General features: G+C 39.6%; 2 protein-coding genes across 2 annotated transcripts in view; one reads left to right on the top strand and one right to left on the bottom strand.

Moving 5' to 3' along the window:
• Positions 1-9,712, top strand: part of NUFIP2 (NUFIP2, FMR1 interacting protein 2) — a 32,901-nt gene extending 23,189 nt beyond the window's left edge. Inside the window, exon 4 of the mRNA XM_021067508.1 lies at positions 1,295-9,712. Coding sequence (XP_020923167.1) covers positions 1,295-1,347 — 53 coding nt within the window. The 3' untranslated portion in view covers positions 1,348-9,712. The remainder of the gene's footprint in view (positions 1-1,294) is intronic.
• Positions 10,289-17,348, bottom strand: CRYBA1 (crystallin beta A1). Its single transcript, XM_021067510.1, has 5 exons — positions 15,413-17,348; positions 14,008-14,126; positions 12,597-12,738; positions 11,003-11,145; positions 10,289-10,574 (listed from the first exon to the last, which is right to left on the bottom strand). The coding sequence occupies exons 1-5, from the start codon at positions 15,455-15,457 to the stop codon at positions 10,427-10,429; spliced, it is 597 nt and encodes a 198-aa protein (XP_020923169.1). The 5' UTR covers positions 15,458-17,348; the 3' UTR covers positions 10,289-10,426.

The following is an 18,068-nucleotide window of genomic DNA, read 5'->3' as shown; positions in this document are numbered from 1 at the left end:
AGTCACTGACTGGGAAACTTCCACATGCTGCAGGTGCAGCCAAAAGAGGGGAAAAAAAAACAACACACAGAAACGTGTGTGTGTGTGTGTGTGTGTGTGTGTGTGTGTGTGTGTGTGGACTAGAATATGTACCCTGCAAAAGTAAACCTACCTGTTTACCTTTTTTTTTTACCCTAAGATGGCTATTAACTGTTAATGGGCATTATCTTCATGACAAGTTGCTAGTAGATGATATTGTTTCTGTACTAAGATTAACTCTTAGCCTGAGGTGAGCTTGAGTTCTTCAGTATTATTTTTAGGCTATACTTTACTTTTAGATGACAAGTTTTATTGCTTTCCTATTTTTTATTAAAGCATGTGTACCTTAAAAAAGTTCTTGGGGGAAGGAAGGAGTTCCCTGGTGGCTCAGCAGGATAAGGGCCTGGCTTTGTCACTCCTTTGGTCCCCAGGAGATTTGATTCCTGGCCCAAGAAGTTCTGCATGCCAAGGGTGCAACCAAAAAAAAGTTCTTGGGGTAGGTAGACATAATAAAATCATTGCTCTTCAGTAGAGGGGGGCATATACAGGTAAATAATAGGAATTTAAAATAACGGAGTCTTTTGCCCATACGCATTTTGACTCTTTTTACCTGAACCTAGGATATCCACAGGTTTTTGCTATTGCTGAGAATAAAGTCTGGTGATGCTATGGGAAATTAGAAAGTCATAATTAGGACTGAACTGGTAGTTTTGCCAAACTTAATTTAATCTGAAGTTTTTGGTGATAGGTGTTATTTGAACAATTCCTTACTAGACAGTCCACACTGGTTAAAATAAATTTTGACTTCATTTTGCTGAGAAAAACAGAAGAAAATAAATCTAAGTTTATTTAGTATTAAAAACTAAGGGGCAGGGAGTTCCTGTCATGGCGCAGTGGTTAACGAATCCGACTAGGAACCATGAGGTTGCAGGTTCGGTCCCTGGCCTTGCTCAGTGGGTTAATGATCCGGCGTTGCCGGGAGCTGTGGTATAGGTTGCAGACGCGGCTCGGATCCCGCGTTGCTGTGGCTCTGGCGTAGGCTGGCAGCTACAGCTCTGATTCGACCCCTAGCCTAGGAAACTCCATATGCTGTGGGAGCGGCCCAAGAAATGGCAAAAAGACAAAAAATAAATAAATAAATAAATAAATTGTGTTTTGTAGTGAAAAGGGCCATTTCAATGATGATGTTATTTGGGATTTGTTTTTTGAACGTGGGTATTTGGGGATTGCAGACCTTGTTTTTATTTATGTATCTATTTTTTAACCTTCCCTCCAGATCCCAAAAGGATAATCACTTACAATGAAGCCATGGATAGTCCAGATCAATGAAGGACCAGACTGCCTATTTGTAACCTTTCTGCAGCATTAGAGCCACCGTTCATGGGGGACACAAGGCTTTTATGCTCCTAGATCTTCAACGCAGCAGAGGAACCATAAGTAGAATCACAGGATAATATATACAAATATATATATATACATATATATATATATAGTTATTTAAAAAAGGCAACTGAAAGTAATTAGACTTCTTAAGGAATCAAATTTATTTCAAGAGACTACACATGGTTATTTAATCTCCGGTACTGAGTAGTTTTGTTCTTTTTTCTTTTGTTTTTGTTTTTTAAGTGTGAATGCAAGTGATTAATGAATATGGACTTATTAACAAGCGTGGTTCTAAAGTTCCTGCTGTCATCAACTTGGGCAACAAATGACCCACCGGAAAGGCAAATCCACTTAAAAGATCCCTGTATCTTGTTCTGTGACTAAAGTGATACACTAATCACGGGGAACCCAGAATGATTCAACATTTTCCCCCACTCCTCCCTTGATCTTTTGGTTATACTTTGAACCCTGCGAGAATGCTGGATAAATGCCTTGAAATTTGCAGGGGTGTAATTTTTTTTAGCGAATATGGTTTGCATGTCTTGCCAGGAGTTAAGCAGCCTCTTTGGGATGTTGGGGAAATATTTTCTTTCTTTCCTTTTATTTTTTGTGGGGTGGGGGTAGGGGAGGGCATTGAAGTTCTATAATTCTGGAATAGTTGGTGGTACTTAGTTCACTTGGCTTTGATTACATATTGGACTTTAATAAGTAAAGAATCCATGAGCGCAATTTAAAGAAAAGTTACAGAACAAACAATTGGCTTTAGATGTTTAATATGGAAAAATACTCCTATGCCCATATTAATGTAATTGTATAAGTGGGAGCAAAAATATATTCTGCTTTTCAACTGTAGGTGCTCCAGACTTGCTCTCTGTCACTAACACTAAATGTGCTATTTTCTTGTTTTCATCAAACATCTGAAGAGAAACCTCTGTACCTTTCTGTAAATTCTCTTTTAGTTTTTTAGAAATATCTAAAAGGGGAAGAAAAAAAGTCCATGAAAACTATAAAACTTCTTGTTTTTAGCCAGTGAGGAGGTAAATAAACCCTACTTATAGAAGGTGTGTTTTCATGCAAACTATACTTCTGAGCTTATTAGCTTCTAATTATATCTTAATAAATATATTTTATTACTAGAGCAAATGGGTTTTTTAAGGAAAATAATGTGAAATTCTGGAAATTTTCTTTTGGGCAGAGAAGAGCATTAGCCCTGTCTTATCATCACATTACCATCCTGTTGCACTGCAGCTTGTATATAGCATGCTAAAATAAATTTTTTTGTGTGTGCAGAAACTGAGGGTCCAATTTAAGATTGGGTGATGTTAGTGGCATAAAAACAAGTTCTCTGGCCTGACCTAGCACCGCGTCTCTCTCTCTCTCTCTCACACACACACACACACACACACACACACACACACACACACACACATACAGAAATTAGTATATCCATGTATGTCAAGTACAGGTTAAAATAGCAGGGCATTTATAGAGAGAGGTGTAGTCTTCTAATAAAAGTAGACTGGATCCCCAGGGGTATTTGGGGAAAAGTAACTACTTTTGCTCAACCCTATCGCTTAAGAAATGTCCAGTTTTGAGTGACTGTAGTATGGATGAGTTTTCTTATTTTGTTGATTATTTGAGGCTTTTAACAAGTAGATTGTAAAAGAAGCTGTTGGACTCAGCATAGAGTAGAGAAAATATCTTTATAGTCTGGATTTCTGCCCTGCTTAGATTTTAAAAGTATAAGCATGGATTGCCAATTCCACTTGATGTAAACAAAACTTTTATACATAATATATATATATATATAATAATAACTTATTGTATCAGTCCAGGTTCAGAAACTTGTGGTAGGCCAGTTCCAGATAGTTTCATTTCACCTGTAAACTGTATCACTTTTACGAATATTGTAATTTTCAAATGTATAATATGTTTACAGATGTGCCCTGCATTTAGTCTGCCTTGTTCTTATTTTGATTTTTGTTGAGTCTCCTGCCTGCTTGCCAAAAGCTAGGATGCTTCAGGCCCATGTACAATTGAAAGCAGAGGCATCCTTGAGCTTTAAAGCATTGAACAAACTGGAAAATGCATCATACCACATACTGAAGTGAAAGAAGTCTGTGTTTTTGTGTTTTTTTTTTTTAAATAAAAATTTTCAAAAGGTTAAAAAAAAAAAGATACAAGGTTGATTAAAGGAAAAAAAAAAGGCTCCAGTTTGTTTTATAGGTTTTAAAGTTCTGTGTGTTCAATTGCCTTGTGTAACCACTTGTCGCCTTAGGGCCAGATTCTCTCCCTCCCCCGTCCCCCTCTTTTTTTTAAACATCTGTTTTGCTTGCCTAGAATTTGAAAGCTCTTCTGTCTCACGACTCACAAGAAACTTTCTGGGTTAGTGACATACAGAGGTTGAATGAATATATATTTTAAAAGAAAAAGAAACAACCTCCATCTGACATTTTAATCTAGAAGCAACACTTACTTTAAAATACCTTTCAAAAGCAGTTGTTGCTTTCCTACTTCCCTTCCATATATCCCTCAGGCCTCCATGTTTAGAGAAGCCAAAAAGAGAATGTATCCCTTCTCTGTTTGTCCAAAGGTCTTTGAGTCTCACTTCTAAATGAAACAATGCAACATTTCACTTTGATTTCCCCACTGGAATTTCCCTGATTATATCATTAGAGGTATAGAGTTAGGGATGTCTCTTAACCTTCTGGGAAGCCTGGTGCCCCATTATATTAACTATCAGTATTTTGGGGGCATTGGGTTAATGGACTTACTTGCCTAGGTACAAGCAGGACTTTGGGACGTTATTTCCTTTGTGCTGTTTGGTAACACTTAACTCTACTTGTCGCAATCTTCTTAGGTCCTCACACAATTCCTTACAGAGCACTTATTAAAAAAAAAAAAAAAAAAAAAAAAACTTAAGAGTTGATCTGTTTTCTGATTATTTTGTGTAAACTTCTAAACTCCAGCTGTGATTAATTTAGCATATTTAAATAACATTGATGTGTTATTGTTTGGTATAAAGAATTTTTCTTCGACTCAGAGTATTAGTACTGTAGCATAAACCAAATACAGTCTAGAGGGGATTTTTAACATCCCTCCATTATAAAGACTGAAAAGGTGTGTGTGTGTGTTGTATGTGTGTGTTGTGTGCTTGTATGTGCGAGGAGATATTAAAAGTTAGTAAATGAATGTGTGTAAGACATTATATTAGTATTCAGAGAATGAACTTGTATTTATTTTGTGCCATTTGTTTTCATTACATGGAATAAAGTCAGGTGGTTTTAATCCTTAAAAGGGTAGTATTTGAAAAATGGCACTAAGAATGAAATCATGACCTATTTTTTTAATAGCTATGAAGATACTAATTATGGGTGAAGATTCCTTTTTAAATCTGTCTTGATTGTAGGCTTCTGTGTCACATACCACTCTCATAGATGTCTTGAATAATTCCCCACAGAAGACAGGGTGTATTTATCTTTCTCTTCATTCACCCCACTTGCTGAACTGAAATTAATTCCATAGCCTTTCCTCTGACCTTAGTATTGAGCTTTCAAATACAGTGTATTTACAGCATCTGTAGTTAGCCCTTCTTTACTTTTTAGGAAGGGATAGACAATAAGTAGGAATTTGTTAATGCCAGTTTGTTTTTCCTTGAAATAAATGGCTGGAGAGGTTTAGATTTTACTGTTCTCCTTAATCATGTGCTTACCTAATCATCACAGAATCTGCAAAAACTTTATAAAGGAAAAAAAGTGCTGCATTGTTTTTTTAAATAAGGATTTCTAGGGAAAATATGACAAACCTCAGTTTTGAGTGTTGTCCACAATACGAAATGTGTTTCTTTACAAAACATCACATAGCAGCAGTATTTTTTGCTTGGTTGTTAGGCTTGTTGCTAACCCAGTTTGAAGCATCTAGTGGTTTATTTTATTGCTGTACACTTTTTAAATACACAAAAGCCATTTAGTGTGAAGTTACATGTCATGTACCAAATGGCAAGGAAATTTGGAAGATTTTACTTGTTTTTAAATTGTGCTAAATAGAGAGGAAGTCATTTCCTTCAAGGCTTTCTTTCTCAAGAGAAATAGATTAAGAAGTCCAATTTCCAAGAATTACAAGTATAGTTTTGCCACTGTCCTGTCCTCAAATAACACATGATCCCTGTACTCACTATGTGAACAGATGCTATAGTGGGACAGATGTTATGCTGAAGTCTGTTGTTCCTTGTAGATTCTGATCAGGCAGTATCTTTTAATTTTCTGTTGGATTTTAAAAGGAAGGGTAGAATTTGCTCATCTCTTCCCCCACCCCCTGCCGCCACCCTGGCCAAGTGTTGGTATTCGTGTAAATGGGAGAGGCAGAGGACAAGACTAGAAGAGTAATAGCTGCTCTGTTTGCAGAAATTCATTAGGTTATCAATTAGTTCTTAATATTGATGTTATTTCCATTAATGTAATTAACTGACAGAGCACCAGGATTCTTTTATAGTGAGAAAGATGAGCTTCTGCTTTAAGTGTCTTAAAGTGTTACTTTTCAAATATACATGTGTGAGAACCAGGACCACCCTGAGCTGGTTTAAAGAATGATGAATCAATCATTGGCTTCACTCAAAAGCACTGCTTTACTGTTTTAAATTTCACGCCATATTGCTACTTGAGAAGGATCTTATGAATAGTTTTAATTTGTCTGCACAATGAAAATTCCCAGTGAAGCATGAATGGTATGTTGCTTTTGCATTACTGGGAGTGTCAAATAGTAATTATCAGCCAGAAACCTACGAAAGTCATCCTCACTTGTGGGATTGCTGATTCAGACTTCCCTGTTTATCCATAAAATTTTGTTTTATGTCCAGAGTTCTAAAGCCATTTTATAATATTGCAGTATCCCTTTTCTACAGCCTTATTAAAATAGCTACAAACATTTTCCAAGTTCAGTTTCACTTTGATTGCATATCAGAATTTTACTCTATAGACCAACAAACCAACTTGAGGTGAATTGTATAGCTTTCCATATACTGTTTTTTTTCCTCAGGTGCTAAACAAAGGCTCCAAAAGTGGATACTGCTTCAGTAATGTCTGCTTTATTAAATAATTATTCACTAGGTGTAAAGATTTGGTGTTAACAAAAGTGGTTTTAATATGTAAATATGAATGAATGCCTTTAGTATGCCCCTGTTTGTCTCTTATGTTTCATTTATCCTCTATAGAGGAGGATCTTTTCATGATATTAAATACATTTCATTAGCTATTGTTGCATTTTTAGGATGAAAATACAACTATTTTCTGTCTTGGATTAATCCTGCTGCTGCTATGAGAAACTGAAAAATCAAGAATGTGATGCACTTTTTATGTAACTATATACCATACCTTTATAGGTTGCTTTGATACCTTTCCTGTAGCACAGCCACTAACAAAAGTGAATGAATTTAAAAATTATTGGGAGAGAATCAGTACAAATAATTATTTATGGTATTGGCCTATGAAGGACATTAACTTAGAAAAATACAAATTCTGTTAATAATATACTTTTTGGCCTTAAAAAATGTCTTCTGCTGAAAATCTTTTAAATCCTAATTTTGCTTCTGTTATTCCCTCTCTGCCTCATTAAGAGGAGTTGGGAAGAATGGCAGGAAGTAGTATCATTGATTGGTTTGTTACTGATCTTTTAGAAAAAAAATATTTGTCTACAATGTTAAACTGGGGACTTTTTGTTTGTATGCAGAGGAGAAATGCTGCTCCAAGCCAATCCAACTCAGTTTAATCAAATCAATCAAAATCAGCTATTCTGCTTCTGTAGTGTATTTTTACTTAGCAAAGATAAACCTTAGTAGGAATGCTACTTGACAAGAGGAAAAGTCGTTTCTCAAGCACATACTCAAAACTTGAAGGAGATTGAACCCAATATGATGGAGGAAACACCAAATGGGGTGGAGGAGTATGAGAAAGATGTGGTCCAAAGCTATCTGATTATATTTTGATGTTGCCAATATTGCAAAGCCAAAATTTTAATTTGCTTACTTAATATATTTGTTGGCCAGAGATCTATTTTTGTATCAATGTGCCTTGCATGTATATTAAAAAAAATTTGGAAAGGCCATGTAATAATGCCTGAGATAGTTGATGGTTCTTACCACCTCACTAATTTTTATGCAGTATGAAATGCTCATTCTATCGCCCAACTGGTGCTCTCTGTTAAAAGTTATAGATCTTGTCACAAACTGGAACTATTTTATAAACTGGGGAAGTGATTTGATTTACTTTTTTGGTTTTTTTAATTTTTTTTGTTGTTGTTGTTCTTAGTCTGTTAGTGGCTGTTCTGTAGTGGGAAATAGTAAAAGGATTCTTCACTTCCTTTCCTCCCCTTTCAGCACCTTCAAGTAATGTGATGACACCATTTCTTGTGTGCTTTGAAAAAAGTTTTGGCTTGCTGTTTCCTTTAGTGTTATAAAGTGTTATAAAAAGCATTGTTTGCAAAATCTAGGGAGATAATGGAGTCCACTTTAATTTGGAATTCTGTATGAGCTATGATCCAAGTTATTGGCTCTTTCCAACTTGAAAAAAAATTTATTGTTAAAGCACCTTGCTTAGAAATTTTTAAATATTTATGTCTGCAACAATTGTCTCAAAATAATGAACTGTGCAATTCTTGTCATTAAAAAAAAAAATCTGAACTCTCCCTACTGTGACTTGTTAGTTTCTCTGTATTTCCTGCCAGTGTAAATGTGAAAAGCTTTGCTTGCATTACGTTTTAGAAATGCATTTTGCACACTCGAATTTTGCTGAAGCTCCATGAAAAGGTTAGATCTAAGTAGATGAATAAAGCTATGCACATGTTTTGAAAGTTTAATTTGTGTGTCATTACCAAAAGTGACCTATTATTACTTTGCTGCTCTTAGTTTTACCATCTTAAGAAACATGGCTCAAAGTTATAGTTCTGGGCTAGTTCATCAATGGAACTAGAAGAGGAAAATTGGCACCTATTTTAATAATACAGATTTTAATGAGACATTGACTTGTATCTACTAAAGGGCTTTTTTTTTTTTTTGAAACAGGGCAGTTTTATCAGCTTTACAAACTTGGATATTCTTCAGTGAAATTTTGGGTTATTTGATCAAATAGAAATGGGAAGTAATTGAAACTGAAATGAAGGAAGGACCTTTGCTACATGGAGTTCTGTGATAGTTTTATGTCTTAAACCTGGTTTAAAGGTAGGATAACATTTTTTAACCTTTGCTTTAGCATAAATTTGGCTTACTGAATGAATGACTTGAGATTAGAAGTATTCAGTTGTTTGAAGATCAAAGCACAGGTTATTTTAAAGATAATATGTATCTTTTTAAAAACTGTCCAAGCTGATTAGAACAGGTTTAGGAATTGGTCTGATTTGGTTTAATTGCTGCAGTCTGCATGTATTAAATAGCTTTACTTCACATGTTTGTGTACTTAAAAGATTGTGTAGATGTACTGGGCAGGTTTTGTCAAATCATCTATTAAAAGATTGTTTTGTATTCTCTTCAGGACCTTTGTAGAAGAGGCTAATACATTTAAGTAGAGATAATGCTAATGGTATTTTCCCCTTGCTCTTATATATAAAAGAAACATTTCCATTTTATAGCTTTCTCCTATATGTAGAAGAAAATTACTTCACTATCATCAGGTGTGTCTGGATGTATGTGGTTGACTGAAAATACAGCAAAAACCCTTCTGTATCTCCACTGAAAGTGACAGTTAAAAACTAAGTCTGCTAGTCAAGATGTGAAAGGTGGCCCATGATGCATGGCCTTAAAAGGCATGAATGCAGGAGTGTAGCATCCTTGATGACTGACTACTCCTCAGCATCTGTCAGTAGTTCACATGTTTAAAAAGCAGAGTAATTTCTGTGTCTTGGGTGCATCAGCACTTAGGAGCTGAGTTACATCTTAATCTGGGGAAAGAATACTGGGCTACAGTTACATTATAGGATGTTTTTCCCTCCCTCTCCCACTTAAGGTCTTTTTAGTGTTGTTTTGCCCATTCAAAAAGATAGGCCTTTTCTAGATAAAAGAACAGTGGCCAGAAATTTTGCTTTTTGCTAAATGCTTAGGTATTTGCCATAGCCGTTTCTAATGTCATGGATTCTGAGGAAGTGTCAGTTACACAATGATCTTCCTTTATTGATGTCTTACTTCATGTTCAGTGTTTTAAAAATATAAATTACACTCTACATCCATACCCAGATTTACTTATTTTATCAGAAAAAACTTGAGAAATTTGTAGATCAAATTAAGAGACAATAAGTGTACATTGTTGAATAAAAAATTTTAAAGTTTCCGAGGTGTTTGTGTAATCATCTTTTGTGTGCCTTAATTTTTGCAGAGTTTACTGAAAACTAAGTTAAGATTGTGAAGTTGATAATGATATGTTTTCACAGGGTCAAATATACAAATTTGTCTTAAATAGAGCATGATCACATGTCATGATTTTTTAAAATCCTGAGGTTATTAAGGTTCTTAGAATTGGCGTGTGTATGGAAAAATCAGCTGTGAGAGCAGCTATCCTTGCTTTTGGCATGACATTGAGCTCAGCAGTTAAGGAATATGGCAGTACATATTTGAAAAACTTCCTAAGTTTGCTTAGCATTGATATGTCACAAAGTGAAAAAAAGCAGCATTAGAGTAAGAGATGAGAAAAGATTCAAACACATATGCCAAAAGTATGTCTGTCACTATAGACTAATATACTTGGGTTTTATGCTGTAGTGTTCTTTGAAATAGGGAATCATTGTCCTTGGCCTGGTAAGTGACTTACAAGGACATAGAAGGGAACTTGTGGAGTTTTATCGATGCTTATCTCAGCCATATAAATGTGATTTGTATAAATCATGGTAGTTAGTTCAGTCTACAAAATTTTTTTTTTAATGACATTTATTGTGGATATCGGCAGCTAACATTTGGAAGCAATGTCTGAGCAGAACATAAAACTCATTCTAGATTACTTAGCAAGGTCTCATGCCTGAGGAATTCTTACTTGGAGCTTTTAATCCACTACTGTTGGATACGGCGAATCGATTGAATCTGGGAAGTCTGGGCATGAGAACCCCACTCTCTCCAGTGTTTATAGTCTCCTCCATGATGGTCACATTCCAAGATATACTGATAGCCACGATATCCAGGATACTGGTAGCAAACCCAGCTAGAAAATCCAAAACATATTGGATTATTGAAACTAGTTAGGAACTTGGTCAACACCCCAAACCTGAGCCTCTCCTCAACACAATAGTATGGAATGCTTTGAGGCTTAGAAAGCAATTACCATCCTAAATTTGCCAAGCACCGTTTGTGAGCAGGAGGCTGCAACAAGTTGAAAATTAACTTAAACATGAAAAAATGTATAGAATTAGTTCAGCATAAGAGCTTCCACAGAGGAATGTCTGGGAGCCGAAATACTAAGTGGCAGTTGGTACCAAGAACTTGCGATTCAAAATTACTAATAGCTTGAATAGTCATACCAATATCACATTAATGTATGAGATAAGACATGACCATTGATGGAATAATATTCACAAGATTGACACCTGCAAGAGTTTTTGAAGTGTTCGCTAACCCTGTTTTTGCACTTACGCTCCACATTGTATCTTCATGGAACCAACTTCGTTGTTGAACCAACCCATGGCTTGCAAGGAGGGGTAGTCGTCACAGATTTCCCACTGGCGTCCAATAAAGTTTTCTTTCTCAAAGATGGTAATCTTAGACTCCTTATGATTCTATAATGCAGAAAAGTTTTTGTTATTGTTTTTAATTTGGTACCAGTGTTAAGGCTATCATCCTAATTCTTTACATTTTTCAAATTCAGAACTCTTGGTCTGCAAAAGGAAGTACATGATCATTAATTGTGAAAGTATTTTAGGCAATACAGAGATTTTTTTAAATTACCCATAATCTTGTTTAATCCAATTTAATACCATAGCTTTGGGGGGGGCAGGGTCTTTTTGGGTCGCACTCGTGGCATTTGGAAATTTCCAGGCTAGGGGTCAAATTGGAGCTGCAGCTGCCAGCCTACACCACAGCCACAGCAACTCGGGATCCAAGACACGTCTGTGACCTGCACCACAGCTCATGGCAACACCGGATCCTTAACCCACTGAGCGAGGCCAGGGATCAAACCCGCATCTTCATGGATACTAGTCGAATTCTTTACCACTGAGCCATGACAGGAACTCCAATACCATAGCATTTAAAATGTGCAGATAACTGATACATTTGAAACAAAAAAAGACCTATGAGAGAAAATATGACTGCAAGAAAAAATATTTGAAACACAAACAACCAAAGGATTAATACTAATGTGGAAAAAGATCCCACAAATTGGTAGGAAAAGTAAGTCTGTGTGTGTGTGTGTGTGTGGTGTGCGTGCGCGTGCGTGTATGGTGTTGGACACAGTTAATGTCCAGGGGATATGAAGACTATACAAGCATTAAGAAGGAGGAGAATAACTTTTATGAAGATTAAAAACATAAAGTGATAGAAAGTGGAAGGGAGCAGGGAACTTTTCGGGGCAATGGAATTGCTTTGAATTTGATTGATTAAGTATTGGTTATGTGGATATACTTATTTCTCAAAACTCATGAGAATATACACCTAGGATTCGTGCATTTGACTGTAAACAATAGAGGGAAAAAAATTCGGAGTTAAAATGTGACAACACATCTAGATAGGGAAATGCTTTTTAGTTCTAGAGCTGTTGAGGTTACTTTCTCTACTACTTGGATTTTGGTGAGATGTAAAAAAATACATCATTAAGATCATTAACAATTAAAATCAAGAAAAAAAAAACCCACATAGATGAATATTTGAAAAGGCTTACTCAATACCAGGATCATTTTTGTTTTTTGGGGGGTGGGATGGGGGTGGGCAGCACCTGAGGCATGCAGAAGTTCCCTGGGCAGGGATTGAAGCCAAGCCGCAGCAATGACAGTGCCATCAGAGAACTCCATGAAGTCTCCTACTTTTAGCTTAATGGAAATACCATATGGTGGAGAAAAATCAAACTGCTGACTTAGAAGGAGTAGGGTTTTTCTTTTCTCTTTTAAACTTTTATCCTTCTTCCTGCCACATTCCTGCATAACTTTTGGGAGATAACATGAGTGTCAGTCCATATGCACCCTCTCTTGCCCCATCCCATACATGCGCAGAAATGAAAATTTCAAGGACTCACAGCAGAACAGATGGGGCGGAAGGACATGAGTCGCTCAATGTGGTAGGCATTACTCCCGCTCCAGGCATCCCAGCGAGGGTACTCTCCTCTCTCCAGGACAAATTGTTGCCCACAGAAGCTGGTATGTTCATAACCAACCCAGCTGCCAAAGATAAGCAATGTTTGTTCATGGTATTCAGAGCTTATGTGGCCTCAGGGAGAAGGCGTCTTTTGTTTTAGATGTTAATAGGGTAAAATATCAAGCCAATTCCAATAAAGCTGTACAAAGTGATAACATCATAAGAAGTGGAGAATGAACTGACAGCTACACTATGCGGGCTTGTAAGTAGGATATTTGGCGATTATCCACTGAAAGAGTACTTCACTGGCCTGAGTGATGTGCACTGGTAAAGTCAGTCTAAAGTTATATTTCCTTTCTCTCAAAGATACCTTACTCTCTACTTGGAGCTCCAGGTTCAGGATCTAGTGACTGACTATTGCTTTGGCTCCAGCCAAACCTGTTGGTTTCTTCCTAAGGAAGCAGAGGGATGAATAGACAGCTGATGGATGACTAGTCTCATTTCCTTGTCATTTTGTGGGTTCTTTCTCCTGGATACCTATATATATACTTGTACCTCATTTAATTAAAACACCTTGGATTGGTGTTTCATAGCCAGGTCTCAGTTGCTGATGACACTCCATTTTACTTTAGGGGTTAAAGAGTTTGATTTGGGGGGTGAGCAACTTGTGGAAGCCTTATCTACATGCACAGCCAGTTCTTTTGAGGCCAAAGGAAAAGTCCTTGCCTTTGTATTTTCAGGCTGATGATAAAGACCTCAACTATCCTGCCAAGAATAAGAAGACAAGAGGGAATCTCCCTCACTGAGAAGGTTAACCACCACCAAGAATCTTCTGGAAGACTGGCCAGGAACTAATATGGCTCTCAAATCCTAGAGTTGAGTTCCTTTCTACATAGAGAAACTAGCTACTAGTGCGGGCTCTAGGACATGCAGAAGGTGAGTTAGCTATAAAGAGGCTGCTGCTTGATAGTTTCCCCACTGTTTTTTGTAGGCAAGAAAAGCTTACTGAGGGAATCCCAGGCAGCAGCTCATGGGCTCCAGAAGCACAGAACTGATCACCGTTAGTACCCCACCCCCTGATATAAATTATATGATACCATAAGGAATTATTTCCTTAATCCCCTGCCCCAAATCTACCACCAAGCCTCTGAGAACCTCATGTTCCTTCTGGGTTTGCGTTTCTGAATTACACATGTAGTGATTTTTTTTTTTTTTAAGATTACTTCAGTGTAGAGGCTTCTCTCCCAGAAATGATTGGAGTCCAGGGGAACATCTTTCTTCCGTGATCCCCACCTTTATGGTCACATGTCTGAAAGGACCAGAAATAAGGTTCTGCTGAAGTCCATACTCACGCGCCACACTCCACCTTGAGTGACCGAACATTATCAAAACTGCGCTCAGAGACATTTGGGCAGGAGCTGGTGAACTCCATCCTCTTGCCCTGGAAGTTCTCCTGGTCATAGATGGTTATCTGAAATAAGATCAAGCAGGGAAACAGCCAGAATGTGGTACATCAAGAAAAACCAACATCTTAACCCATGTTGGACCCTGTTTTCCAGCACTAGCTGTAGTCCAGGTTGCCTGATGAGATCTCTCTCAGTGTAGACAGGGTAAGAAGGACTTTGGGGGAGTTCCCATCGTGGCGCAGTGGTTAACGAATCCGACTAGGAACCATGAGGTTGTGGGTTCGGTCCCTGCCCTTGCTCAGTGGGTTGACGATCTGGCGTTGCCGTGAGCTGTGGTGTAGGTTGCAGACGCGGCTCGGATCTCAAGTTGCTGTGGCTCTGGCGTAGGCCAGTGGCTACAGCTCCGGTTTGACCCCCAGCCTGGGAACCTCCATATGCTGCGGGAGTGGCCCAAGAAATAGCAAAAAGACAAAAAAAAGTTAAAAAAAAAAAAAGAAGGATTTTGAACTAATACCACTGTTCAGTGGTACTCAGGTGCCCAGTCTAGGGATGAGGTGTGGGGATTGGTTTATGATAGGAGTGGTCCCTCAGGAATGTTAGCTTGCGCAGTGGGCATACCAAGGACTTGTGAACTGCTCCACTATGCTTCCTGCCTAAGTGTGGCCCAGAGGCGAGGATTCTGGGAGACCCAGCAGCTCCCTGTGGAGTATTTATTAGCTTCTCCAGCCATACTCCCTACAGAAACCTAAAGTGTAAAAGGAGAGTTGCGATAAACTCCTTTCATACCTTGAACTAGAACTTGACTCTTCAACCTGGCTAGAGGACATCTCCCAAAGCTGTGAACTGGACTCAGAGTTGATCCAGTGAAGAGGGTAAGGGTGTTGGAGGAAACAGTGGCTGAGGCTCAGCCACTTCAGGCAATGGTTACAACCAACCTCATTTGGGAGTCAGGAGACCAGGGTCCAGTCATTTATTTGGGAACTGGTGGCCAATCTCTCCTCATTTGGAGGCCCTCAGGTTCTCCTTGTCATAAGCCATTTGGGCTGCTTTATTTTATTTTAAAACGATTTTAGCAGTGTGGAGGAGAGCTGACCTAGAAAACTAGATATCATCTCCCACCCATCATGGGCTTCCAGGATCATCCTTCTTCCATCCAAATGGGGCATCCTGAGAGATCCTTCCTGAGACAGCCTCTGGACTTTCTTGGAACCTTACCCTACAAAAACTGGTGTTGTATTGGTCAGCCACTGTTGCATGGAAAAGCACAGCTCTGGAGCCTACCCTCTGATAGTACTCACACCCCCTGCCCTGATGGATTCCTTGATTTTCCATGTGATGGGGATGGGCTTACCTTCCATGGCCCCACAGACCCCGGCATGGGGTTAGTTTGAGCCATCTTGGTGGTTGGAAGGGATTCTGGAAGACAGAAAACACACCAATGACATGGCCTCTGGGGTGGGGGATGAGGAGCACAGGAGAAAGTAAAAGAGGCTTGAAGTCCAATAAATAGACTTTGGTTGGGATCCTGGCCCTGCCTGTCACTAGCTGAGCCTCAGTTGTTTTCCATTGTTAAAGCTTCTACCCGCAGAGTTATTACAAGGATTAGTAGCAATAACGCAGCGAAGGCATTGCACAGGCATGATGACCACTTGATAAATGCAGTTCTCAGCCTCTTGCCTGCCTCCAGGCACCCACTACAGGTGGCAGCATTGCCTCAGTCTCACGTACCCCAATAGAAACTCCTTGGTGACCATCTGACCCCTCATATTGCCAGTGCATGGTCTCACTCTCACCTGGCTCCTCAAAGCCCTCAAATTGACCGGCTGTGCGTGGTCATGCTACATTCCCACCCTACTTCTCTTCTAGACCTAACCAGCCTTGGTCTTGCCTCCTGAACCTTTGCTGCCTTCCCCGCCTATGGCGGCTTGCTTTCTTTCCTACTTTCAGCACTCATCACAGTACTGATCTGTGTTCCTATTGAATATGTCCTGGGTGAACATCTCAAAGGCAGGGCCGGGATCTCCTGAGTGGTTGCTGAGCACATGTCGCAGTGGTGAGGGCTTGAGAAGGGGAATGGGTGGCACTGAAAAAGACCTATTGATGGAAAGTGAGGAAGAAAAGAGGATGACAGCAATAGCTACCACTGAACGATGGCTCACTCTCTTCCAGGCCCTGTTCTATATGCTTTATATGCATTCATACATTTAATCTTCCCAATGAGCCTATTAGGTAAGTACTGTCATTACCTTCATTTTACAGATGAGGGTACTGAGGCTCAGAGGGGTGAGGTAGACAGAAAAGATGATAGGAAAGGTAAAGGAAGGAAGAACAGGGGGAAGGGGGGCGGGAGGCAGGGCAGAAAGAAGACAGGCAGGTGTACATCAGTTTTCTCAACAGCCATTCATGGCCTTTGGCTCTGGCTGGTATTGGCCCAGAGACTGATGCATGTAAACTCTGACAGATCTTTCCATCCTGAACCTCCAAATAAGCGTTTCCTAGCTCTTGCTCACCCCCACTTCTCCCTATGCCCCAGGAGCTGGTCATTTCTTGAGGCTCCATGTCCCCTCCCAGCTATGATGGCTAGGGCAGTGGTCATTGTCCTGTAAGTAACTCCTTTTGGGGTGGCAAGAGAAGCCTGCCTCCCCCAGAGTTCCCCAGTCTTCTCCAGCTATCCTAAGAAGCCGTGACTACAGGGCAGGAAAACGGGGCCCCCTTCTGGGCATGCCTCTGCAAGGGAAGGAAAGAAGGACCAGAGCACCCCTCAGGGCCTTACTCACCCAGCTCCTGCTGCAAAGTCTGGGTCTCCATCTGGTGCCACTTCCTCTACGGCTCTGCTTTTTATAGCTCTGTGGCTGATGGCCTCTGGCTCTGTCAGCACTCTGCTTTCCCTCTGCTTTTGTTTCACCTGATCCCAGAGCTTTGGTGGCTCAGCCTGCTGGACAGGCATCCCTCAGGGCTTTGTTTAAATGTGGGATACAGAAATCCAGAGAGGCCCCACTGCTGTGGGCGAGGCTGGCCATGCAGGCCTTGCCTGCTGCAGACTTGCTCTCAGAGGAGCTGGGAGGTGAGGACAGGTCTCTGCAAGAGTACTTGCCCCCTGGCCTTTCCAGATTCCTCACACCACCCCAGGACCTTCCTAAGATTCCATGTCATATCCAACACAGCAAAATGCACGTCACTTCTCATACAGGATATACATGTGTTGCTGTTGTTTAAAAATATGAAAGATTCAGAATTCCGGTCGTGGTACCGCAGAAACGAATCCAACTAGGAACCATGAGGTTGGGGGTTCGATCCCTGGCCTCCCTCAGTGGGTTAAGGATCTGGCGTTGCCGTGAGCTGTGGTGTAGGTTGCGGATGCAGGTTGGATCTGGTGTTGCTGTGGTTGTTGCTGTAGGCTGGCAGCTGTAGCTCTGATTCGACCCCTAGCCTGGGAACCTCCATTTGCCATGAGTGCGGCCCTAAAAAGCAAATATAAATAAATAAATAAAACTAAAAATATGAAGGGTTATTACAATTCCGAGCTCTATTAAGAAAAATAAATCGGGAGTTGCTGTCGTGGTGCAGTGGAAAAGAATCCGACTAGTATCCATGAGGATGCGGGTTCAATCCCTGGCCTCGCTCAGTGGGTTAAGGATCTGGTGTTGCCGTGATCTGTGGTGTAGGTTGAAGATGCAGCTCAGATTCCTCAATGCTATGGCTGTGGTGTAGGCCGGCAATCCAGCTCTGATTGGACCTCTAGCCTGAGACCTTCCATATGCAGTGGGTGCAGCCCTAAAAAGCCAAAAAAAAAAAAAAAAAAGAAAGAAAGAAAAAAAATTCATTCACTATTTTTGGTAATCTTTATAATTGCCATATTTTTATGTATAACTGTTTAAGAGTTGAACTCAGTTATGGTCAGCTGGTAGACATGAATCTCTCTCTGTAGCTATATTATTAAATATTGACTCTTTAACGTTGCAGTTGTCTTTCAAAAATTTGGAGTTGGTGTTCCTGCTGTGGCACAC

This window comes from Sus scrofa, chromosome 12, assembly GCF_000003025.6.
Source record: "Sus scrofa isolate TJ Tabasco breed Duroc chromosome 12, Sscrofa11.1, whole genome shotgun sequence".
NCBI classification, from domain to species: domain Eukaryota; kingdom Metazoa; phylum Chordata; class Mammalia; order Artiodactyla; family Suidae; genus Sus; species Sus scrofa.
The sequence above is the reverse complement of the archived record's forward strand: the minus strand, read 5'-3'. Positions and strand labels throughout refer to the sequence as shown.

Coding starts and splice junctions, on each gene's coding strand:
- CRYBA1 (XM_021067510.1), bottom strand. CDS start 15,457: ATGGCTCAAACTAACCCCATGCCGGGGTCTGTGGGGCCATGGAAG. Junction 14,127..15,412: donor GGTCTGTGGGGCCATGGAAG/GTAAGCCCATCC, acceptor ATCTTATTTCAG/ATAACCATCTATGACCAGGA. Junction 12,739..14,007: donor CTCAAGGTGGAGTGTGGCGC/GTGAGTATGGAC, acceptor TATCTTTGGCAG/CTGGGTTGGTTATGAACATA.